This window comes from Podarcis cretensis, assembly GCF_951804945.1.
Source record: "Podarcis cretensis genome assembly, chromosome: 3".
In the NCBI taxonomy this organism is placed as follows: domain Eukaryota; kingdom Metazoa; phylum Chordata; class Lepidosauria; order Squamata; family Lacertidae; genus Podarcis; species Podarcis cretensis.
In genome coordinates this window covers 12,859,750-12,884,825 of record NC_137172.1, presented here as the reverse complement: position 1 = coordinate 12,884,825, position 25,076 = coordinate 12,859,750, and the positions used below count along the sequence as shown (strand labels likewise).

General features: G+C 46.5%; 1 protein-coding gene across 1 annotated transcript; it reads left to right on the top strand.

Annotated features, from left to right (window-relative positions):
- Positions 1 to 6,284: 6,284 nt before the first annotated feature.
- Positions 6,285 to 23,935, top strand: CIMIP6 (ciliary microtubule inner protein 6). Its single transcript, XM_079968970.1, has 5 exons — positions 6,285 to 6,380; positions 12,682 to 12,895; positions 14,480 to 14,636; positions 19,757 to 19,872; positions 23,175 to 23,935. The coding sequence occupies exons 1-5, from the start codon at positions 6,325 to 6,327 to the stop codon at positions 23,607 to 23,609; spliced, it is 978 nt and encodes a 325-aa protein (XP_079825096.1). The 5' UTR covers positions 6,285 to 6,324; the 3' UTR covers positions 23,610 to 23,935.
- The last annotated feature ends 1,141 nt before the right edge of the window (positions 23,936 to 25,076 follow it).

The window sequence follows — 25,076 nt, the reverse complement described above, 5'->3', positions numbered from 1 at the left end:
TCAGAGGCAGCCGCCTTGGGCGGTGGAATCCCACAGGAGCAATGCTGCCGCCAGAGAAGCGGAGAGAAGTGGCGGCAGCTTCCAGCAAGGTATTGCCCCTGCCCCTGCTTCTCCTTGCTTCTTGCCGCTGGAGAAGCAAGGAATAAGCAGCTGTGGCTTCTGCATTCTGGCAAGATTTTGCAGAGCTGTTGTGAGATTTTGCCAGAACCCCAAAGTGGCTGCCACGCAACACCAGAATGGAGGCTTCGGCGACCACTTTAAGTGTCATGGCTTCCCTCAAAGAATTCTGGGTACTGTAGTTTACTCTACCCAGCACCCTTAACAAACCACAGTTCCCAGGATCCTTTGAGGGAAGTTTAAATGCATCGCCTACCTGTGACCCGAGTTCACGGCTCAGCATTTAGGGTAAAATAAATTGCTCGTAACTCAATACTCTGTGCTTAGTTCAGAGGACCCAACGAAGATGGCAATTAATCTTATTACGAAAGCTAAATCATCTATTGTTTTGCAACCATTCCTAAACCGTGCACATTTTATTTTTATTTTTGAAAAAGAGAGATCTGCATACAGACTTATCTTAAGGCAAGTATGACATCCTCTTTCCCCAAAGGCTCATGAATCTTTCTCTGGAGTGTGAGGTCAGTAAGCATTTTGTAGCCGGAAAAAACTCCCAGAACCCTTTGCAGAGCCCTCTGGGGGATTTCCTGCTGAGTTTTACACCAGGTTTTCCAGGAGGCTGAGCAAGGATCCAGATTATTTCATTTTAAGGCAGCCCAGAGAAAAATGCCGTTATTTATTTTATAACGTCTTTCTGGCCGTGACGCTATTTATTGCTGGAATATATATATATATATATATATATATATAGTAACTAACAGTCAACATGTGCGTAGCCAGGGGGGCAAGGAAGGGCAGCCCCCCATCAATAAAATTCAATAAAATTCAATAAAACTGAGGTTCTGTCCCTAACAAAAGGCCTGCCCCCCAACAACAAAAATCCAGGCTACACCCATGACAACCACCACACCTCAGCAACGAAAGGGTTTATCTGTGGATTTTATATATATTTACGCTCCAGCACACACCACTGGGTATATGTTGAAGATGTTCTCTGACAGCATAATGCCACAGGGGATCCCTGTAACCAAGCATGCATAACAGAGACTGGCTAGCCGGGGGTGGGGTGGGGGGCAGAGGGACAAGAACACACTGAAGGGGAAAATGGGGTTTAGCTTGCTGGATGAGATGCTATCCTTCTTTTGAACAAGAGGTTCTCCACAGAAAAATAAATGTGCAAATTAAACGCCTTCTTTGTTTGGGGGGGGGGATTTTTTTTAAGCATGAAAAAATATATATAGCTGTAATAATAAGACAGTTTATAGTACGATTGCTTAAGCCAGGGATAGGCAACCCATGGGCCGGATGCAGCCCAATCACTTTCTCAATCCGGCCCGCGGGCGGTCCAGGAATCAGCGTGTTTTTACATGAGTAGAATGTGTCCTTTTATTTAAAATGCATCTCTGGATTATTTGTGGGGCCTGCCTGGTGTTTTTACATGAGTAGAATGTGTCCTTTTATTTAAAATGCATCTCTGGATTATTTGTGAGGCCTGCCTGGCGTTTTTACATGAGTAGAATGTGTGCTTTTATTTAAAATGCCTCTCTGGGTTATTTGTGGGGCATAGGAATTCGTTCATTAATTTTTTTTCAAAATATAGTCCGGCCCCCCACATGGTCTGAGGGACGGTGGACCGGCCCAAGGCTGAAAAAGTTTGCTGACCCCTGGCTTAAGCATTATAGTTAGGTGGTCAGCCCGTTCCTGTTCCCTTTGTAGGGTTTTTAACACGCAATATCTTGCTCCACTGTGCTTAAGCTTCTGGATTAGGATTCCTTCAACCAATGTGTCCCACAGAAATGTAGCAGGCAGGACATGCCCAAGGATTAAGACTTTCTGGGAGATGATTTATAACGAAATGAAAAAGGTATTTAAATATACCTTTCAGAAGAAACCAGAGGCCTTTCTCCTGGGCATGGTCGGCCAATTGGTGTCAAAGAAGGACAGAAATTTCTTTATGTATGCCACAACAGCAGCAAGAATACTTATTGCAAAGTACTGGAAGACACAAGATCTACCCACCCGGGAAGAATGGCAGATGAAGGTGATGGACTACATGGAGCTGGCAGAAATGACTGGCAGAATCCGAGACCAAGGAGAAGAGTTGGTGGAAGAAGATTGGAAGAGAAGACTTGGTGGAAGAAGATTGGAAGAAATTTAAAGTTTATTTACAGATACCTTGTAAAATTAAGGAATGTTAGAAGGATGTTGGAATGAAGTTACGGTATGTGGCTTTAGCAGAAATGTTATAAAGGATTAAGTAATAATGGATTGTTAATTGGTGAAAGAAGAGAGTGTAAAATTACAGTATGGTAAGATAAATTATTAGGATAAAAACAAAGATGGAAAGGATTTGCTGAAATATGTAATTGAACTAGAATACAAAAAAAGGGAGGTGTGAGGAGGTCAAGGAAACAAGCAGATGAAAAATAAGTTATGGGAGGGTTTGATTTGTTTTTTGTTCGTATTTTTCTGTGCTGTTTTTTTCTCTTTTTTGTCTGTTTGTATCTATTGTGATGTATTGCTTTGTTTTTCCTTGCTTAATTTAGTGTTGTTGTTTTTTGTAACCTTTAAAACTGGAATAAATATTATTTTTTTAAAAAAAACAGAAATGTAGCAGGCAAACCATTCCCCATCAGTTTACCTCCATGCTGGCTCTTGGTCACACCTGAATGTGACACTGGTGAGCCTACTCATTAGCAACTCAGGTGCAAGCAACCCTGGATACAAGTACCAAACTTTTAAAGATTCAGGTGGATAGCCGTTTTGAGCTCTCATACTCACAATAAATAACAATTTGAAAAAACTTTTTTTAATCATTCCAGTGGCAGCTTTAAGATCAACTAAATACAGTGGTACCTCGGGTTAAGTACAGTAGTACCTCAGGTTACATACGCTTCAGGTTACTTTATGCCAAGGGATAAAACTATGGAGAGAACTATGGATTCATGCCCCATTATACATTCTCCGGAAGTCCAGTCTCCTCTTTTTCAAGATAAACATACCCAGCTCCTTCAACCGTTCCTCATAAGGCTTAGTTTCCAGACCCTTGATCATCTTGGTTGCCCTCCCTTGCACACCTTCCAGCTTGTCAATATCCTTCTTAGCTTGTGATGCCCAGAAGTGGACACGATATGGACTAAAAGAGCTGGACCATAAAGAAGGCTGATCGCCGAAGAATTGATGCTTTTGAATTATGGTGCTGGAGGAGACTCTTGAGAGTCCCATGGACTGCAAGAAGATCAAACCTCTCCATTCTGAAGGAAATCAGCCCTGAGTGCTCACTGGAAGGACAGATTGTGAAGCTGAGGCTCCAGTACTTTGGCCACCTCATGAGAAGAGAAGACTCCCTGGAGAAGACCCTGATGTTGGGAAAGATGGAGGGCACAAGGAGAAGGGGGCGACAGAGGACGAGATGGTTGGATAGTGTTTTCGAAGTTACCAGCATGAGTCTGACCAAGCTGCGGGGGGCAGTGGAGGACAGGAGTGCCTGGCGTTCTCTGGTCCATGGGGTCACGAAGAGTCGGACACGACTAAACGACTAAACAACAACAAAAAGATTCCTCTGGATACTCACAAGCCTTCTCCAGAAGTTTGTTTTCCAGCTTCTACTACACACAGATACAGTGGTACCTCAGGTTACATGCGTTTCAGGTTACATACACTTCAGGTTACAGACTCCGCTAACCCAGAAATAGTGCTTCAGGTTAAGAACTTTGCTTCAGGATGAGAACAGAAATCGTGCTCTGGCGGCATGGCGGCAGCAGGAGACCCCATTAGCTAAAGTGGTATCTCAGGTTAAGAACAGTTTCAGGTTAAGAATGGACCTCCGTAACGAATTATGTACTTAACCTGAGGTATCACTGTATACTGCCTCTGGACAGAGATGTTCCACTTCATTGTCATTGTAAGAGAACTGGTCACCTGAAGACCTTGCTCCAACAGGACATCCCTGTGGACCAGGTCTAAGTTTTGTCTTCTGGCAATCTGTTTCTAGCAAAGCAGCACAGACTGATAGCCTGCATCAAATAAAAGGAAGGGGAAGTAAATTGGTGGAAACTCTAAAATAAATGGCTGTGGCTGAGCACAAAGGCAGATGGACTCTCATCACTTGGTTTCTTCCACTTTGCAGGGATGTTCCACCCCTTGGAGAAGACGTTGGAACCGGCTGGGTGAGAAATACATGAGAAAATCAGTTTAGAGCAGGAAGCTGGTCCTGGCAAACTCACTAGTGGATGTTTTCCTGGATGCTGTGATTATATAAAACTAGGGGGCTACTTGGCAGCAATTAATGACTGAGTGAGTTTACGGGTGAACAAAGGAGCAAGGCAACCTTTCTGTGCTAGGGAAGCTAATGTTTATTTATTAGTGCTATGCCACAATAATTTGATGAAGATATTTCTGTAGGCAAATTAGGGATTCTTTGTTAGACTCGACTGTTCTGTCACCATAAAACAATAAACCGTCATTTGAAAGAAAGAATTAAAACTGTGTGTCGCACGATTTTGATTTGGTCAGCCCAGTTATAAAGCTTTGAGGTGAGACGTGTTCCAGGACACCTCAAGAGATTTGAGCCCAAACACCATACATTTAAAACACTAACGTCTCAACAAATGAAACTGATCTGTAGAAAATGTAACTTGAAAAAAAGAGACATTGCACATACTTTTGTAAACCAAGAAATCTTTAATAAAAAATATGGAGAGAGAGGGAAAAAACCCTCCCCCAAAGAATCACAAGAGCTGGAGTGTACCCCTCACAGAGCTACACTCCCCAACACATTTAACAAAGTACAGCGCATCCAGCCTGAAATAAATATTATCCAATATGGATCTCCCCACTAATTAACTCAAAGCACAATCCATTGGGAAGTTCCCTGGGGCTTGTGCAACACAATGGCTTATGTCCAGCGGGCCAGATCTGTCTGCCTCTCCGGTTTCCAGTCTGCATGGCACCCAAAACCCACCAGCTGAGGCATTCGCCTCTGTGCTACAACCTGAACACCGGAGGAGCAAAAGTACATAAGTGCCAAGGCTGAAAACACCACTTAATTAATAGATGTCTCCTTAATAATTTAAACGTCTTAATTTTGAGGTTTTTAAACAAGGGACGCACACACACATACATCACATGTCACCCACCAAAGAATCCTGAGAACTGCAGTTTGCCCCTCATGGCACTACAATTCCCAGGACCCTTGAGATACTATGTTTCCCAGCATCGGGGGCAAGGAATGTGCTCTAAATCTATGGTGTGCAGGCTGCCTAGGTCTGATGCAGTTTGCAACACAACCCTCTGTTGTTGTTGTTGTTTAGTCATTTAGTCGTGTCCGACTCTTCGTGACCCCATGGACCAGAGCGCGCCAGGCACTTCTGTCTTCCACTGCCTCCCACAGTTTGGTCAAACTCATGCTGGTAGCTTCGAGAACACTGTCCAACCATCTCGTCCTCTGTCGTCCCCTTCTCCTTGTGCCCTCCATCTTTCCCAACATCAGGGTTTTTTTCAGGGAGTCTTCTCTTCTCATGAGGTGGCCAAAGTCTTGGAGCCTCAGCTTCAGGATCTGTCCTTCCAGTGAGCACTCAGGGCTGATTTCCTTCAGAATGGATCGGTTTGATCTTCTTGCAGTCCATGGGACTCCCAAGAGTCTCCTCCAGCACCATAATTCAAAAGCATCAATTCTTCGGTGATCAGCCTTCTTTATGGTCCAGCTCTCACTTCCATACATCACTACTGGGGAAAACCATAGCTTTTACTATACGGACCTTTGTTGGCAAGCCTCTGTAGGGCTACTCAAAAGCAAGTTCCCATTGAATAATTCCACGAGACTTACTCCCAGCAGGGCACGATCGCAGCCCTTATCTTGAATATCTCCATCCTAGTCACACTTAGTAACTGAGATCCAGTCCCAATGCACGAGGTGCGGAACTTACTTCCGAGTAAATGCGCAGGAGATTGTCCCTGGCTCTCCCGGCTTTAAAGCATGAACAGGTACCCAACCATCCGACGGCCAGAAGGGCGATTCTGATTGGCCAAGGGAGCGCGCACCGCCTACATTCCGCCCTCCGCGTTCTGTCCCCGCCTTTCTCCGGGATGCAGTCGCCTAGCAACCATCCGGCATCAAAGCATCAAAACGCGGCGCTGCACCTGAAGTCTCCCTGTCGCGGCTCCCACGCCCCTCTTCCCCTTCTCTCTCCCTTCGGTGCCAGCACCATGTTGTACGAGATCCTGGAGATGGGGCGGCGGAAAAAGGCCCCCCCGCGCTACATGTAAGTTGCTGCAGCATCCCTTGCCAGGGGGCTCTGCGGGAGTTGGCTTTGCAAGGCAGCCCCCCCTTCCACCCCCCACCCAGAATCAGGAGATATCGATTTTAAAAGGCCCCCAGATATTCAGCCCACCCTTGTGCCAGGAGGGTGCCAGGGCTGGTTTGCCAGACGCATGTGGCACTGTGAGTTAAAGCCTCAGCGCCTAGGATTTGCCGATCGAAAGGTCGGCGGTTCGAATCCCTGCGGCGGGGTGCGCTCCCGCTGCTCGGTCCCAGCGCCTGCCAACCTAGCAGTTCGAAAGCACCTCCGGGTGCAAGTAGATAAATAGGGACCGCTTACCAGCGGGAAGGTAAACGGCGTTTCCGTGTGCGATGTCACGCTGGCCACGTGACCCGGAAGTGTCTCCGGACAGCGCTGGCCCCTGGCCTCTTAAGTGAGATGGGCATACAACCCCAGAGTCTGTCAAGACTGGCCCGTACGGGCAGGGGTACCTTTACCTTTTAAACAAGTTATAGCTTAGGGCTCCACTCTTTTGGCCACTCCCCGAAAAATTCAGTATTAATATACTTTATCTTATTTGTATTTTAGTTCAACAATCACTTTGATAAAATACATATTTTGTTGTGTGCAAATGGCTTTAGATACCTGTTAGGTCCATAAATTTCCATATAGCATATACAGTGGTACCTCAGGTTACATACGCTTCAGGCTACAGACTCCGCTAACCCAGAAATAGTACCTCGGGTTAAGAACTTTGCTTCAGGATGAGAACAGAAATTGTGCTTTGCAGTGCAGTGGCAGCAGGAGGCCCCATTAGCTAACGTGGTGCTTCAGGTTAAGAACAGTTTCAGGTTAAGAACAGATCTCCGGAATGAATTAAGTACTTAACCTGAGGTTACCGTACTTAACCTGTACAGTGGTACCTCAGGATGCGAACAGGATCCGTTCCGGAGCCCTGTTCGCATCCTGAATGCAACGTAAGACACGAAGGTGCGTGCGCTTATTGCTGCTTCCGCGCATGCACGTGACGTCATTTTGAGCGTCTGCGCATGCGCGAGCGGCGAAACCCGGAAGTAACACGTTCCGTTACTTCCGGGTTGCTGCGGAGCGCAGTTCGAATGCGCTCAACCCGAAGCACATTCAACCCGAAGTATGACTGTAAAAGGTAAAGGGACCCCTGATCATTAGGTCCAGTCGTGGCCGACTCTGGGGTTGCGGCGCTCATCTCGCTTTATTGGCCAAAGGAGCTGGTGTACAGCTTCCGGGTCATGTGGCCAGCATGACTAAGCCACTTCTGGCGAACCAGAGCAGCGCACGGAAGCGCCATTTACCTTCCTGCCTATTTATCTGCTTGCACTTTGACGTGCTTTCGAACTGCTAGGTGGACAGGAGCAGGGACTGAGGAACGGGAGCTCACCCCATTTTGGGGATTCGAACCGCCGACCTTCTGATCAGCAAGCCCTAAACTCTGTGGTTTAATCCACAACGCCACCCGCTTCCCTACTCAGCACAAAAAACAGTGGCAATTTGTTGTTGACAAAGGACAGCTGGACACATAAAGGGCCCCATTACCTTCAGTAGCTGAGGGCCTCATCAAACCTAAATCCGGCCCTGACTGTGATGATCTCCGCAAAAGGGGCAGTGATCACGGTTTAAAGAGCTTTGAAAGTTTGCTGTTTCCAAAAAATAAAAATAAAAATAAAAGCTTTTAAATAATCTTTAAAAGTTTGATGCTTTCAAAAATAACAAGTGAGCTTCTCGGCCCTGAAGAGCTCTAGGAGAGGTAGGTTTACAGTGTCTACTTGGAAGTAAGTCACAGTGGTTTTAGTTGGGGCTTACACCATTGTAAGCAGAGGATCACAGCTTCAGTGTTTCCTGCGTGTAGTGGTATAAAAAGGCATCACTTCCGGAGCCTCTCCTGCTTTCCTGTTAGCTGTTAAAAGGCCCCAAAGTCTTGATTGAAGGGAGGTGGTCACTCTGTTTTCCAAATCTCCTTCTCTCCTTTCAACTAATAATTCAAAGTATTCCTTTGGTCGTATGTCATGAAGCAGTATTGCAGACTTTCTGCATTGTTGCTGTACTGACCCTACAACTTATTAAATAATACAAAAAAACCAACAACCCATTTTAAAGCTGTTTTTAAAATAATATTATATTTTGGATTTGGATTTGATATCCCGCCTTTCACTCCCTTTAAGGAGTCTCAAAGCGGCTAACATTCTCCTTTCCCTCCCCCCCAACAAACACTCTGTGAGGTGAGTGGGGCTGAGAGACTTCAGAGAAGTGTGACTAGCCCAAGGTCACCCAGCAGCTGCATGTGGAAGAGCGGAGACGCGAACCCGGTTCCCCAGATTACGAGACTACTGCTCTTAACCACTACACCACACTGGCTCTTTCATGTATAATAGTGTTAGTTCTAAGCACATACAGTGGTACTTCGGTTTAAGAACAGCCCTGTTTACAAACTATTCGGTATACAAACTCTGCAAAACTGGAAGTAGCGTTCTGGTTAGCAAACTTTATCTCCATCTGCGAACAGAAGCCGAACGGTGGAAGGGCACCGGCGGTGGGAGGCCTCATTAGGGAAAGCTCACCTGCGTTTAAGAACGGCTTTGGTTTAAGAACAGACTTCTGGAACAGATTAAGTTTGTAAACCGAGATACCACTGTGCTAGTTTTTCTGACGCGGCTTTTGATGGGCATCAGGTAAAAAATTTCAAGTGTATTCCATGGTGGCAGTGTTCCTAAGCCAGGAATGCAGTTGCAGAAATAATTTTGTTTTGTTCAAGAAATTTACACCCCGCTTTTCACAATTTGTCTCAAAGTGGCTTAAAAAAAGAGTAAAGCATAAAATAGACAGAACTTAAACCCACAGCTCTTGCTGTAACAGGCTTTGCCTGTATTCCTATCCCCCAGCTCTCACACCAGGCTCAAAACAAAGCCACCATGTTTTATCTTCACAACAAGTGAAAATAGTGCAAGTAGTCCTCTGAGGATAATTTGGGCAAATGGTTAATTGCTTTTTTTAAAAAAAAAACCCTCATTATTCTCTCCCCCCCCCTCAAAAGCAAACTCCTAAAGCATCTTAACAGCAATAAAGTATACCCATACTAAAACCAAACTCACAAAATGTATTAAACCTTCATCAGGTGATACCGATTTCATAAAACCATTTATATTTTTCTTACCAAAACAAACAAACAAACAAGCAAACAAACAAACAAACACATACCTCCCACATGCCCCCAAAGCTTTCCAGTACATAAAATAAAAACAAACCCTTCTAGTTCATAAGCTAAAACAGATGCACTCGGTTATTTGAGACCAATTTTCTTCGCTCACAAGAGCTATGAAAAATGATGCAGCTCTCTAACCCTTGGCATTGTCCACCCAGGCAGCTGTTCCCAAACGAACAGCGTGTCATGATAGGCAACTGTCAAAAGGCCGCTGCTGGCCACCCAAACTCCCTGCTCGCAGTGAGTGATGCTCTTCTGTCCCAGAGCAAGTCTCTGCATCAGCTGTGATTGGATAATCCAGTCACATCTGGTGCAGAGGTGCAGCAGAATTGCTTGTCATCAGCAGGGACTGCCTCTTTCATCTCTCCACGAGTCCCTCCTCTTAATATTTCCAAAGAGGCATGCCTGGGTTGGCGTCAGGGGTCAGGGATAATTCTTCACTTCTTGCCATCTCTACCTGTTCTTCTCTCCCTCTGGCCGAGAGAACAGGTAACACGGGCAAGGAAAAGAAATAGCTGCTTCTGGGTCTTCATGGAGAGGGCATTTAGAGCTGCATGCAGAAAGGTTGAAGTCATTGCTTTTGTGACTTGGGACAAGCTTCTTGCCCCATGGCCCCTGAAAACAAAGGGATAAATGAAAACTGGGGCTTCCCTCTTTCTTGCCTGGACAAATGCCCCTCTCTGTCCTCACATAGCAGCAGAACCTGCCTACCCATGGAGCAAGGGCAGCAGATCCCAATGTCCTGATGTTCCTGATGTAGATGTTCCTGATATTCTTCTTTGGCGATCACTCGTAGCCGACTAAGATTGTCTTCCATAAACACGGTTTTAACAGTGAGTCTGTAAGTGACTGTGGAGGCCAATTCTGGATCCACATGTCCTTCCACAATGGGGACATAGGTTTCCAGGTGGGAGTTGATCACAATAAGGGTTTGCCAAGTGTGCCTTCCTCTAAGCACATTTCTCCCTTTTGTCCTGAGTTTGAGCGTCTTCAAAGCCCATGCCACCTTTGGTAAAGGCTGTTCTCCAATTGGAGCGCTCTAATGCCAGTGTTTCCCAGTTGTCGGTGTTTATACTACATCTTTTTAGATTTGCCTTGAAAGAGTCTTTGAACCTCTTTTGTTGACCACCAGCATTACGCTTACCATTTTAAAGTTCAGAATAGAGTAGTCCCTTTGGAAGATGATAATCAGGTATCTGCACAACATGGCCAGTTCAATGAAGTTGATGTTGAAGAATCATTGCTTCGACACTGGTGATATAGATCTCCTCTCACCCCTTATTCCCTGGCAGGGAGAGGGGGCTCCAATCTGGGGTCCACCTCAGGTGCCAAAATGTCTTGGGCCAGCCTTGACTGAAAGTCTGTTCTATCCATTTAGAAGAGTCCAGAAACCCTGAAGTAGAAAACAGTCCAGCGCATGCACAAAGCACATGGCATATATAGATAGATCTCGCAATACGTTCAATATCTTGAGAGCTTATTGACCTTGAATGGTTCTTGAAAACTGCCTTGTAGTAGGGCCCTTTGGAGACGACATCACTAAGTGCCTATAAAATGCAGGCCAGGGAGCAGCGGAGTGGGGAAGAGGTGGGGTTTTCCAGCTGAGAAACAGGCACCAGGAGCAGATATGGGCCATTATTCGAGGATGCTATCAGGGGTGAGGAGGAAAAACCCATTAGAGGCAAGGTGATGGAGATGCTGAGTCGAGCCTCCAGTGTCAGAGCTCAAAGGGAGATGGGTCGTCTTTGGATTGACTTCCCAGTAAGCCATTAATAAATCTGGGAGGAAGGGCTGTTGCTGTCGGAGGGGAAGGGTGAGGACCAGGAATGCGAAGCCTAGCAAGGTGGAATGTTGAGTGGGGACAGGCTCACCCATTAATTTTAGAACGAGCCCTTCCTGAACAGCCGCTTATCGAGAACAAGGTATTTCGGACGCCCAGTTGCTGGAAGGCCGCAGACAAGGCACGGCAGACTCGGAGCAGGAAAAAGCGCAGGAGTCAAGGGTGTGTTCTCATTTCTGTTTTGGAGCCCAGCAAAGTGCTCCTTCCCCCTGCCTGCTACATGCACTTCACATCGGTTCACATCTGTATGGCTTTGTTTCTGATTGCATACACCAAAATCAACAATAAATTTACAGCAGCGAAACAAACGTTAAACACATCGCCAATTGGTAGATCAGATTTATGAGATCTACATAGCTGGATCACCCTTTGGGGAAAGCCTGAGTGCACTGGTGAGTTTTAAGCAGGCATCTTAATGCTGATATAGGATGCCAATATGTACACCAATTAACCCAAGAAACATTGTTTTCCTTGCTTGCTAGCTATGCTATGTTACCTAACTCCCATTACATTTCCCACCTACTCTTATTTTATTTCCGTTTTACCTTACCCGTATTGCTCAAATACCGTATTTTTCACTCTATAAGACGAACTTTTCTCCCTCCAAAAATCCAGGGGAAATGTGTGTGCGTCTTATGGAGCGAATGCAGGCTCCATGGCTTCAGCGAAAGCAACGCAAAGCGTCCGAAGTGCAGAGGGAGTGCACCCTCCGCGCTCCGGAGCCTTCGCGTTTCTTTCGCTGAAGCCAGGAGAGCAAGAGGGATCGGTGCGCACCGATCCCTCTTGCTCTCCTGGCTTCTCTTCTCTGGAGAGGCACTGCGAAGCTCTCCCTCTCTGCGCAACACCCCTTCAGCGAAGCGGGAGAAGAAATGGAAGGGGCTCCATTTCTCCTGCCGCTTCGCTGAAGGGGCGCTGCGCAGAGAGGGTGAGGTTTTTTTTTTCTTGTTCTCCCCCTCTAAAACTAGGTGTGTCCTATGGTCGGGTGCGTCCTATAGAGAGAAAAATACGGTACATATTATATTTGTGGTTGCAATTATATTGTGATGGAGAGACCTTTTTATCAAATATCCATGCACTTAAAAAAAACCCAAACACCTGCTGTTTTAACTTGAGGGAGATATCCACACTTTAGAGCCGAACCTTTGGAAGTGGTTTTTCTGTGTGTGTTTTTAAAATCAGCTTCATTTCCAGGGTAGTAAATGCTGTCCTGCTTTCTCATATGTTTTCAGCCCTGATTCCTACAGAGTACTTAACCTCGAGTTCCCAGAAAGGTATAAGGTGCTAGCTAAAACCGAAGAGGTACATACGCCAAAGGAACAGCAGTATAAGCTGGAGTGCCGTAATAACCCTCAGCCGATACACGCAAAATGCATTAAGCTGAACACCAAGTTTTTAAATAAGCCAATACTGTATATGGACACAGACAGCACAAAATCAAAGCAGGTAAGGATGGCTTAGTGAAAGTGAGATCATGGTTCAGTTTCGCCACAGTGCTAAACCCAGACTGGGGAATCTCAGGCCTGGGGGCCAAATGTAGCCCTCTTGGTTTCTCTGTCTGGCCCTCAGGACTCTTCCCAGGCCACAACCCTCACTGGTCCTGCCCTGTACCCTCAAATATTTTTTTGCCTGGCCGGAATGTGTTCTGGAATTGTGATAATGCTTTTTGCATCCCTGGAGGGAGTCTAGAGTGCTGTGCTTGCATTTTTAACAACAACAACAACAACAACAACAACAACAACAACAACAACAATTTATTATTTATACCCCGCCCATCTGGCTGAGTTTCCCCAGCCACTCTGGGCGGCTTCCAATCGAGTGTTAAAAACAATACAGCATTAAATATTAAAAACTTCCCTAAACAGGGCTGTCTTCAGATGTCTTTTAAAGATAAGATAGCTACTTATTTCCTTCACATCTGAAGGGAGGGCGTTCCACAGGGCGGGCGCCACTACCGAGAAGGCCCTCTGTCTGGTTCCCTGTAACCTCACTTCTCGCAATGAGGGAACCGCCAGAAGGCCCTTGGCGCTGGATCTCAGTGGGGTGGAGACGCTCCTTCAGGTATACAGGACCAAGGCCGTTTAGGGCTTTAACGGTCAGCACCAACACTTTGAATTGTGCTTGGATACGTACTGGGAGCCAATGCAGATCTCTCAGCACTGGTGTTATGTGGTCCCGGCGGCCGCACCCAGTCACCAGTCTAGCTGCCGCATTCTGGATTAATTGCAGTTTCCGGGTCACCTTCAAAGGTAGCCCCACGTAGAGCGCATTGCAGTAGTCCAAGCGGGAGATAACGAAAGCATGCACCACTCTGGCAAGACAGTCTGGTTTTTGTGTACAATAACCACAAATTTCTGCAGGAAGGTAATTGGCACATCCATTTGCTTTTAGAGCCGCCTGCTATTGCTATGCGGCCCCTGGAAGCTTGCCCATGAGGCAAAGTGGCCCTTGATCTGAAGAAGGTTCCCCACCCATGCACCAAAGCATGGTTTCGTCAGAAAGTACAGGGGGAGAATTTTGGGAATTATAGGAGCAGAACTACCTGAATTGTCTAGAAATTTATTTATGTATGCTACTACAGCAGCAAGAATGCTACTTGCACAAAAGTGAAAGGGAGCAGAAGTCCCGTTAAAGGAAGAATGGATACAAAAACTTATGGAATATGCAGAAATGGCGAAACTTACCGGAAGAATAAGAAATAAAGATAGCAAACTTTTTATAATAGAATGGAAATGGTTTATTGACTATTTACAGATAAATTGTAAACAGATAAAAACATTAGCAGGATTATTGTAATAATCTGCAGTTTCACAAGAACATATATTTACAGTCGATAATGAAAGGAGCAAGTATACGCAGAAGATATTAAAAAACATACATTTAAAGAACCGCAGAAAGAGGGGGCAGGAAGTAAAATTTTGAAATGTTAACTTGATTGTAAAATTAATGAAATGTATAAACTTGAAAAGTATAAATAATGGCAGCTCTATAGGCTAGTTGCTGACAAATTAATTTATGTTCCCTGCAAAGGAACATTGGTGGCCAAGCAGTGAACCCTTTGTTGTGCCGTGCCCTAAACCACCTTACGACAAGCAGAGCACTCAGAGAAGTCATTTCCAGAAGCCAGCCTGTAGATTGATTCGGCCCCTTAAGTTCAACAATAAGCGGCAACCTTCGCGTGGAATAGGTAAGACTTTTAGGGGAAAGCTTCGCTTCCCTTCCCTTCTCTCTTTCCACCAAAACTAGACAAGTTAAAATATAAAGGTGGTTCAGCTTCTGCTTCTGTTGTTGTTTAGTCGTTTAGTCGTGTCCGACTCTTCGTGACCCCATGGACCAGAGCACGCCAGGCACTTCTGTCTTCCACTGCCTCCCACAGTTTGGTCAAACTCATGCTGGTAGCTTCGAGAACACTGTCCAACCATCTCATCCTCTGCCGTCCCCTTCTCCTTGTGCCCTCCATCTTTCCCAACATCAGGGTTTTTTCCAGGGAGTCTTCTCTTCTCATGAGGTGGCCAAAGTCTTGGAGCCTCAGCTTCAGGATCTGTCCTTCCAGTGAGCACTCAGGGCTGATTTCCTTCAGAATGGAGAGGTTTGATCTTCTTGCAGTCCATGGGACTCTCAAGAGTCTCCTTCAACACCATAATTCAAAAGCATCAATTCTTTGGTGAAAAATTATTATTTCAATAATCAATTCTTAAATCTGTGTGTCGCCCTTCACTGCCAAGATGACAGTGTGGTTCGCAATATAAAATATACAAAATGAGATTGCAAAATCCACAATGAAACAAAAGCAAGCCAATAAGCCCTCTCCCATGAACACATTTCAAAGGCCATAGAATGTCTAGACCAGCCAAAGGCCTGGAAGAAGAGAGATGTTTTTGCCTGGCACCTAAAGATATTTAGTGAAGGTGCCAGGCGAGCCTCCCTGGGGAGAGCATTCCACAAATGGGGAGCCACCACAGAAAAGACCTGTTCTTGTGTTGCTGCCCTCTGGACCTCACATGCAGCAGGCAGATGAAGAAAGTCCTCAGGTGGTGGTTCCAGGTTCTGGGTTGGTTCAGTTGCGGAGAGGCGGTCTCTATCAGTTTGTCTGATCTGATGTGGTCGAAACTACCTGTTGCATGCACAAGTGTAGTCGGAACAGAAAACAGTCAACAGATGTCAAGTGCTGCTTGACGGAAACGGAGATTGCTGCAGTAGTAGATTTGCTTACAAAATCAGGCTCCCTTGTGGCTGTTAAAGGTAAAGGTAAAGGTACCCCTGCCCATACGGGCCAGTCTTGACAGACTCTGGGGTTGTGCGCCCATCTCACTCAAGAGGCCAGGGGCCAGCGCTGTCCGGAGACACTTCCGGGTCACGTGGCCAGCGTGACATCGCTGCTCTGGCGAGCCAGAGCCGCACACGGAAACGCCGTTTACCTTCCCGCTGGTAAGCGGTCCCTATTTATCTACTTGCACCCAGAGGTGCTTTCGAACTGCTAGGTTGGCAGGCGCTGGGACCGAGCAGCGGGAGCGCACCCCGCCGCAGGGATTCGAACCGCCGACCTTTCGATCGGCAAGTCCTAGGCGCTGAGGCTTTAACCCACAGCGCCACCTGTGAACCTTTTGTCACCTTCAGGCAGACCACATGCTCTGCCATTGAGTGATGGCTCCAAAATCTGGGCACATTTCGCTGACCTAACATGTATTGATTCCTAATTCTCAGCTTCAACCACCTCCTGTGAATTCTGGTTTGAAGCTGATTCGTGATGGTGGTATAACACAGCAGAGGCAGATTTGCAGGAGTGCGACTGTTTTGCCCATACTGGGTGCTGAGCCGAGAGGCCACCACGGGAGGTGCTGCAACAATTACGAGTAATGGGAGGAGAGAGGCGTGGTGGGAGCACCAAATTTTGGTGTTGGCTTTGTTCCCCATAATCTGCACACACGTCCCATCGTCAGCTCTGTGTACAGTGCTTCAGAAGCCTGCAGCCAGAGAGATGGTGGCAGAAATGAGTTTCTACACCCTAGGCAACAACCATCCTATTCCAGTGCCTTAAACTCTTCCATTCTCAGTCTCCACTTAAATCACCTTCTCCTGATCATAAAAGCAATAGGCACCTTTCAGTTCAGTTCGATTGATGAAACCATGAAGAACAGTAGCTCCAAGTTTGGGGGCTTTCTGTCCCGTCCCACCCCCTACCCCGCAATCAGGCTGCAATGTTAGCTTGCAGATATTTCCTTGTCCTTAGATCTTGGAGCAGAGTCTTTATGGCAATATTAATTTAAGCAAGCTCTGCTGACTTTGGCGATTCAGTCTGCAGAAGCCATCACTTGTGGCCTTTGTTTCCCATTGATTGGCAAAACCCTTTAAAAAAAAAAAAAAAGTGATGTAAGGTACTGCATTTACTTGAATGTAATGTGCACCTTTTTTGGCCAATTACATTGCAAAAATTAGAGTGCACATTAGATTTGGTGGCACATTTACATTCTCCAGGAAATGCTTCTTTGGTTTCAAGGTCTTGAAAATTGAGGTGTGCATTAGATCTGATGGGGCATTGTTGTTGTTGTTTAGTCGTTTAGTCGTGTCCAACTCTTCATGACCCCATGGACCAGAGCACGCCAGGCACTCCTGTCTTCTACTGCCTCCCGCAGTTTGGTCAAACTCATGCTGGTAGCTCCGAGAACACTGTCCAACCATCTCGTCCTCTGTCGCCCCCTTCTCCTTGTGCCCTCAATCTTTCCCAGCATCAGGGTCTTTTCCAGGGAGTCTTCTCTTCTCATAAGGTGGCCACAGTATTGGAGCCTCAGCTTCAGGATCTGTCCTTCCAGTGAGCACTCAGGGCTGATTTCCTTCAGAATGGACAGGTTTGATCTTCTTGCAGTCCATGGGACTCTCAAGAGTCTCCTCCAGCACCATAATTCAAGAGCATCAATTCTTCGGTGATCAGCCTTCTTTATGGTCCAGCTCTCACTTCCATACATCGCTACTGGGAAAACCATAGCTTTAACTATACGGGCCTTTGTTGGCAAGGTGATGTCTCTGCTTTTTGATATGGGGCATTAGATTCATATAAACACGGTATTTCCTTCTGCTTCTCCTCCCAGGAGAAGCTTCGGTTCTGCCTTTAGTCAACTTCTCCGCAATAATTCAGCCCCACAATAGCTATCCAGCTTGTTTGCGAACGATGATGGATGGCTGAGCTATAGCAAGCAGCACATAGCCAGAGCATGACAACTCCAGTCACACTTCCATGTTTACAAGGGCGGAGGAGAGGATAGTTTCCATATGTGAGCGTGTTTGTTGGACTGCCAACATGGAGCCAGCTGTTTGTCTGGATTTGGGCTGGGGCTCTTCAAGGCAAGGGGACAGTGTCTCGGCTGAGATGCCGGGCTTGGCAGAACTGGTCCCTAAAAGGCTATATGCACACACAAAGAAATATTCTGCAGAAATCCACCGTGGCTCCTGCAAGCCAGATTTCTCATAGAAGCTGGAGACAATGCTTTGAATGTGTAGGTCAGCATTTGGGCTTTGCATTCTTTGAAACAACCGACAGCTAACCTTTCCCTGGGCATTAGTGTAGCTTCGCAGGGGCTGAAAAGGACATCCTGGGTCACCAAGCCGAACGTGAATGCATTGTAGCCGGATTTGCTAGTCCGGCTCTTAAGCCACTCCTGACAGTTGTTTATCCAGCCTCACTTTGACCTACTGAGCCACAAAAGAAACTGTGTCTGTGGACCAGTTCTGAACGGTGGAGACTTTTTTTCGGGCTTCTAGCCAGAAATGCTGTGATGCAGGGAGCCTTCAGATGCGTGTTGCAAGGGTGTTGTGTAATGTGAAACAACAGAAGCCTCAACAAGTGATCTAACAGGTTATCTCCTATTGCAGTTATCTAATATTGTAGAAATTTAGTAAGATGCAACCTTACCATTTCTTAAATGTTGTTGTTTAATAAAATACATCAGCCCTACTGAACCGATTGTTCAGAGCCCAGCTCTGAGGGCCTTCTGGCAGTTCCGTCACTGCTCAAAGCGAAATTACAGGGACCCAGGATTACAGGGCCTTCTCGGTAGTGGCACCCGCCCTGTGGAACGTCCTCCCATCAGATGTCAAGGAGATAAAGACTACATGACTTTTAGAAAGCATCTGAAGGCAGCCCTGTATCGGGAAGTTTTTAATGTTTGCTGTTTTATTATGTTTTTATATGTGCTGGAAGCCGCCCAGAGTGGCTGGGGCAACCTGACCAAATGGGTGGGGTATAAGTAATAAATTTATTATTATTACTATTATTATTATTTATTCACCTGGGGCAGATCAGGAAAGTGGCATAGCTTAGGGGTAGAGCATCTGTTTTGCATACAGAAGGTCCCAGGTTTAGTCCCCTCCAACTCTATGTAGGGCTTGGAGAGAACCTTTCTCTGAAACCCTCTTGAGATGCTACCATTCCATGTAGACCAGTGGTTCTCAACCTGTGGGTCCCCAGATGCTGTTGGACTACAACTCCCATCATCCCTGAGCTCTGGCCTTGCTAGCTAGGGGTGATGGAAGTTGTAGTTCAACAAGAGTTAGGGACCCACAGGTTGAGAAAGGCTGGTGTAGACAATACTAAGCTTGATGAACCAGTGTGTGCTGGTCCCGAGGGTTAACCATGAGGCGAGGTCCAAGTCCGGTCCGTGGTCAAAGGTGCAACGTGGAGGCAATCCGTAGTAGCTGAAGCTGGGTGCAGGGGAGGGAGTCGGGTGAAGTCCGGAGCTCCGGCAGAGAAGCAGGACAGGGTGCAGGCAGGAACAGGCTACCAACAATGTTGCTCCCGCAACTTGGGACTGGGGCTGGCTGGCTTTTATCTGCCCCGAGGCATAGGGTGGCCCCGGTCCACAGGTGACTTGCCTCTCCTGGCCGGGAGGTGAGCACTCCTCCTGCGGGAACTTAGTTCCCTCCGCCTCTCTGCCCTGAGCCTCTGCAGCTCAGGAGAGGCAGGAGGGTTACCAGACCCAGAGGCAACCTCAGCTACCTCTGCCGGGCTGAGAGTGGAGCACCTGCAGGCAATGGGTCCTCCATCACCTCAGGGGCCAGAGCAGACTCAGCTGGTGCCTGCACCTGAGGATCCAGCACAGGTGAGGACCCTTCAGGCTCAGGCCCCAGCCCCAGCTCAGCTGGTTCTGGAGGCGGGGAATCCTGTGCAGGCTGGGATTCCTCAGGTTCAGCCTCCGAGTCCGAATCCCAGGCCATCACACAGTGGTCCAACTCACTATAAGGCAGATTCCTGTGTTCCTGTCTCCCGCATGCAATGTAGCCATGCAAGACTATACTGTGCATTTTCTGTCGCAGTTCCACTCGCAGCTCCTCCGTTGCCGAACCGCCTTCCGAGAATTTTCCAAGAGCAGATCACTTTCAAATACGACTACAATGCCAGAGCCACCCCCTGCATCCCTTATCAAGGGAAGGTAAGGCCATGTGCATCCTGTGATCTGGACGTTCAGCAGGAAGCCAGAAGGATGTGTTTACCCCTAAGGCCTCCAGCACATTGTTCTGGGACCAGGGAATGTCATTGCGTGTGTTGCAGTCACCGGCTTTGGGTATTTGCAAACGGCAAGCCTGCTGTCACACCAGCCCTCGGGCCTTAGAAAGACAGGGCAATGTCTTTCTTGTGACTTGGTGGCCTTACAAAAGACCCTGGGATGTTGCAGCAGAAGGCAAGAGGTGGGCAGGTGCTGGTCTTGACCTTTAAAACCCTTTGTGGCTTAGGGCCCTCGTATTTACAGGACCGCCTCTCCTGGTATGCCCTGCAGAGGACCTTAAGGTCCATGAATAACCATAGTTTAGAGGTCCCGGGCCCTAAGGAAGTCAGACTATCCTCCACCAGGGCCAGGGCCTTTTCAGTGATGGCTCCGACCTGGTGGAATGCTCTGTCCCATGAGACCAGGGCCCTGCAGGATTTAACCTCCTTCCGTCAGGCCTGTAAGACAGAGCTATTCCACCTGGTCTTTAATTTGAATTCAGCCTGATCTTTTATTTCCCTTCTCTTCCCTCCCCCTCCCCTTTTATGAAGATTACCCGCTCTGAGACCCCACAGCTGATTCTCCCCTGGCCTCCTCGCTGGCCCAAGTAAAACGAATTCAGCCAGCTAGCCCTGGGGATTATCTAATGCTTATTCCCCCTAAATTGATTTCTGAATTTTGAATTTTATTGTTATTCATGTTTTTATACTGTATTTTATGCTGCTTTTACAATTAAGTGTTTTAAATTTGTTGTTAGCTGCCCTGAGCCAGGTTTTTGAACTGGGAAGGGTGGGGTATAAATAAAATTTATTTATTTATTTATTTATTTATTATTTATTATTTATTATTATTATTATTATTATTATTACAACTGTGATGTGAGGGACCAAGGACTTCCTACCACCCTCCACCTCAAAGACTAAATTCAGTGCAGGAGGCAGAGTCGGTCCAGTATACCTGAAGGAGCATCTCCACCCCCATTGTTCAGCCTGGACACTGAGGTCCAGTGCCGAGGGCCTTCTGGTGGTTCCCTCACTGCGAGAAGTGAAATTACAGGGAACCAGGCAGAGGGCTTCTTGGTGGTGGCGCCCACTCTGTGGAACGCCCTCCTTTCAGATGTCAAGGAAATAAACAACTATCTGACTTTTAGAAGGCATCTGAAGGCAGCCCTTTGTAGGGAAGTTTCTAATGTTTGATATTTTATTGTGTTTTTAATATTCTGCTGGGAGCTGCCCAAAGTGGCTGGGGAAACCCAGCCAGATGGATAGAGTATAAATAGTGAATTATTATTATTATTATTATTATTATTATTAAAATTGGAACCATGTGTGTGTTGCACCTTAGTATTACCTAAGGAGGTTGGAGTAGATGATTTTAATAACAATAAATTTTATTTATACCCCGCCCTCCCTGGCCAGAGCCAGGCTCAGGGTTGCTAACACCAATAAAATCACAGTAAAAACATAATAGGGGGCAAAAACGACAACAGCAACAACAACAACACCAATTTAAAATACAGCTTAAGATGACTCTTGTTGTCCTTTCCAACATTACAGACATGGTTTGCTAAGCGTAAGAATTATTATCCCTCAGTATGCCTAGGACTGAGGCTCCTCCAGTCTCTCAGCTACATCATTGCTGCAATTATGGTTGTAAGCCACCCCCAGGGAAGGCATGAAGTCCGCTAAGAAATTAAACTTCCGCTGAGATTCTCTGAAGCAGGGGTTTGCAGAGCTGGAGATTGCCAAAGGGCTGGATCCGGACCTCCCCCAAGCCCCAGGACCAGGGCCACTCAATTTCAATATCTGTAGTCTAGTAGGAGCTGACTTTCAAAAACTTCATTGGGACGTTAATTCCAGTGAAATTATAATTTAGTAATTTGATTTTAGAGCAAACATTGCCTATTTGAAAAGCCACCCAGTTTCTGGTAATTTTGATTATTCCTTGGTAATTTTGATTATTCCTTTGATAACCCCCACCACAAAAGCGCGGGGGTTGGCCTGGTGTAATTTCAGTAACGCCAAACACACTTTCTTTAATTTGGAGGTACGTGAAAAATGACGGGCTGTCTTCTGCTTTTATCAAATGATGCTGGTTTTAAAGTCCACATTAATTTTGTCGTACCACAAATACCCATTCCGTCCAGTCATGTCCGATTTCCAGAAACCTCTCATTTCTCAGCTCCTTCATTCACCTTAAACAACAGGCTGCAAGGTACAATTTTACATTGGTATGCCAATCCTCCCCTTTCCTTTGCATCTTGTAATACTTTAAATTTAATTTTTTCCTTTGCCATAAAAACTTGGTTTTTTGGATACCATTGTCTGAATGGTAAGTCATTAGCTATAACAGACATTGTTTGGAACAAAAACATCATTCTGGGCAATATATTCACATTTTATCACAAAAATTCGACCCTGTAGAGACAATTTTAATTTCTCCCATCCTAACATATCTTTTTAAATGTCCGTCCATGTCTTAACATAATTATTTTTGTCTGTTTGACTTTGTCAAGTGCTTCTGTACTGAGTGGACTTCTAAGTTGGTAACCAAGAAATGGTTATGGGATGAATCAGGATTAACACTGGAGAAGTGGGAGCAGAGAGAGATTCCCACTGAATCAGGTTTCCAAATGGAGGACCTTGTTCTCGGAGACATGCTGCAACAAAACACAGCTCTGTTTGTTTCCACTTTGGCTTGTTGTTGTCTTCCACCCCCGCTTTATAAATATAAAATCAAATTAATCCTATTCTTCTCATGCAACCCTTAATGGCCAAAGTCATTTGGCAAGTGCTCATAAATCCTTGGCCGGCATCAGCCAGGGGTTTGCAATTGTATCCATAGCAACCCGTGTGGCAAGAAATAAAATTTGACGGGGATAGGCACTGCCCTGCGGAAAAGAAAATGCCAGTTTGCAAGAGCACCGTAGCCATTTTCAAATAAAAAAAGCAGAACTGGGGGGGGGACAGGTAAGGGGATGGCATTGGCAAGGTTTTGTCTCCTTCATTTTCACCTGTTGCTTTCCCCTGTCCACCCACAACGCCTTTCCTTGTTCTGCAAAGCAGGCGAGATGATGGCTCAGCCGTTCTTTTTCGCTCCCAGCTACATCCCGGCCCCCGTTGGCCAGAGGAGAGGCCTGAGAGAGAGAGACCAGCTAGCGCTTGAGCTAATAAATGAATTCATCTCACAGCTGCATCTCCTCACCTCCGAAGTCCCCCTGCTTAACGTCAACCTTGTTTCCTTTCCAGAAACGCGGCGCTTTTGTGTGGACGAAGATAAAACCGGAGAAGGGGGAGTCGGTTCCTGAGGGGACCAGAACCCAGCCGGGCGCTGGGGGACCAGAGATGCTGGAACAGCCAAAAGCAGAGAAAGAGGACTCTGCGGAAAGCTGCATGACCTCAGCCGGCCTCCGCCTGCCAGATCCCCCAGAGACGCCCCCAGACTCCAACCTACGCTTATCAGAAGCAGATAGCGGCGCAGGAGCCAAAACAGATCCCGGAGCCCCGGAGAAAGGACAGGAGGAGGGTTCAGGGATTTCTCAGGCAGGGGAAGGGGATGTGAGCCATCCCTCCGGGGAGAAAAGGCCTCTCAGCCCACCAAAGATGGGCTACCTTGAGAAACAGCAGGAGGATCCCCCCATCCATGAAGCCACACAGTCCCCGGCAGATATTCAGAAGGCCTAAGAGGTCCAAGCGCGGGGGTTGGCCTGGTGTAATTTCAGTAACGCCAAACACAAACTGACACCAGCAAACGGTCTGAGGCGACGCGCTCTCGCCTTTACATAACAACAGCTGCAGCCTGCTTTGATGCCTCTTGAAAATGAGAGTCCTATATTTATATATATATATATAATCCTATGAATCTTTTATTATGGTTTCTCTCGCCGTTGCAGTTAGATTATTTCCCTGCCCACCCCCTCAAATCAAAATTATCTGGATTATCTGCTCTCCTGAATATCGAGAGCGACTAAGGATGCTGCTAATGAATAATGAGCAATTAATGTCAACAATTGTGTTGCTTTGCTTCCGACATTTTGACTCTTTGCAAGCGTTGGTTGGTGGGGTGTTTTGGGTTCCTGTCTGATACCTTTACAGTGTGGTTTCTTGGCAAGAACAGCAAGCAGATCCTAGCAGTAATTTTTTTTTGACGTGTTGCGTTGTCATCCTGTGATGAGCAGAAGCCATTGTTATTTCTGTTGGAAACAGTGACAGAGGAGACAGTGTCCATAAGAATGTGAGTTATGTTCCGTTGCTCAGCCCAGTCAGGAAGGACACCGTTATGACAACCTTCACTTTTTGCTGTAACAGTTTCCTGGAACGGATTTGTTCTCAAGGTCAGGGCTGCAGGTCTGATTTAAAATCTGTATACAGGTTCCTCTTCACAGTACCCACAATGCTATACCTTGCATTTCACACTTTTAGCAATGAGCAGGGGTCAGCAAACTTTTTCAGCAGGGGGCTGATCCACTGTCCCTCAGACCTTGTGGGGGGCCGGACCCAGAGATGCATTATAAATAAAAGCACACATTCTACTCGTGTAAAAACACCAGGCTGGGCTGGCCCCACAAATAACCCACAGATGCATTTTAAATAAAAGGACACATTCTACTCATGTAAAAACAGGCTGATTCCCGGACCGTCCATGGGCCGGATTTAGAAGGCGATTGGGCCGCATCCAGCCCCCGGGCCTTAGTTTGCCTACCCATGCTTATGAGTGCCAGAATAAATGAAATGTGCATAACATCTCTGTTCTTCAGTGGAGATGAGCTATTACCTATCCTTATTGAAAGATGCTTGCCATCTCCTTCCCATTTCCGTTTCTTCTTTCTGCTCACTCAGAAAGTGCATATACTCATTCACAGAGAAAAAGATATGCCATATAATGTGTTTAATATGTCTAGTATCTTAACAAGTGGAAACAGCAACAGAATTCTATTTGAGATGCCAGCCAGCCAATGGAGAGACTTCATTCCTCACCCAATGTTTCTGTCCTACCATCAACAACAGGCAGTGAACGTTACATACCCACTGAGCATGCTCAGTCCTTCGTGAACTGTTTGGGGGCTTCCTCCAACTTTCCCCTAACATGTTTTTTGTGCTTCTGCAGACCTCAGGATTCCCCCAAGCCTGCTGATATACCTCCCTCTTATT

Excerpts from the sequence above, each read along its gene's own strand:
- CIMIP6 (XM_079968970.1), top strand. The coding sequence starts at position 6,325 with ATGTTGTACGAGATCCTGGAGATGGGGCGGCGGAAAAAGGCCCCCCCG. Across the intron at positions 6,381-12,681 it reads AAGGCCCCCCCGCGCTACAT|CCCTGATTCCTACAGAGTAC; the intron begins GTAAGTTGCTGC and ends ATATGTTTTCAG. Across the intron at positions 14,637-19,756 it reads GCAACCTTCGCGTGGAATAG|TTCCACTCGCAGCTCCTCCG; the intron begins GTAAGACTTTTA and ends TTTCTGTCGCAG.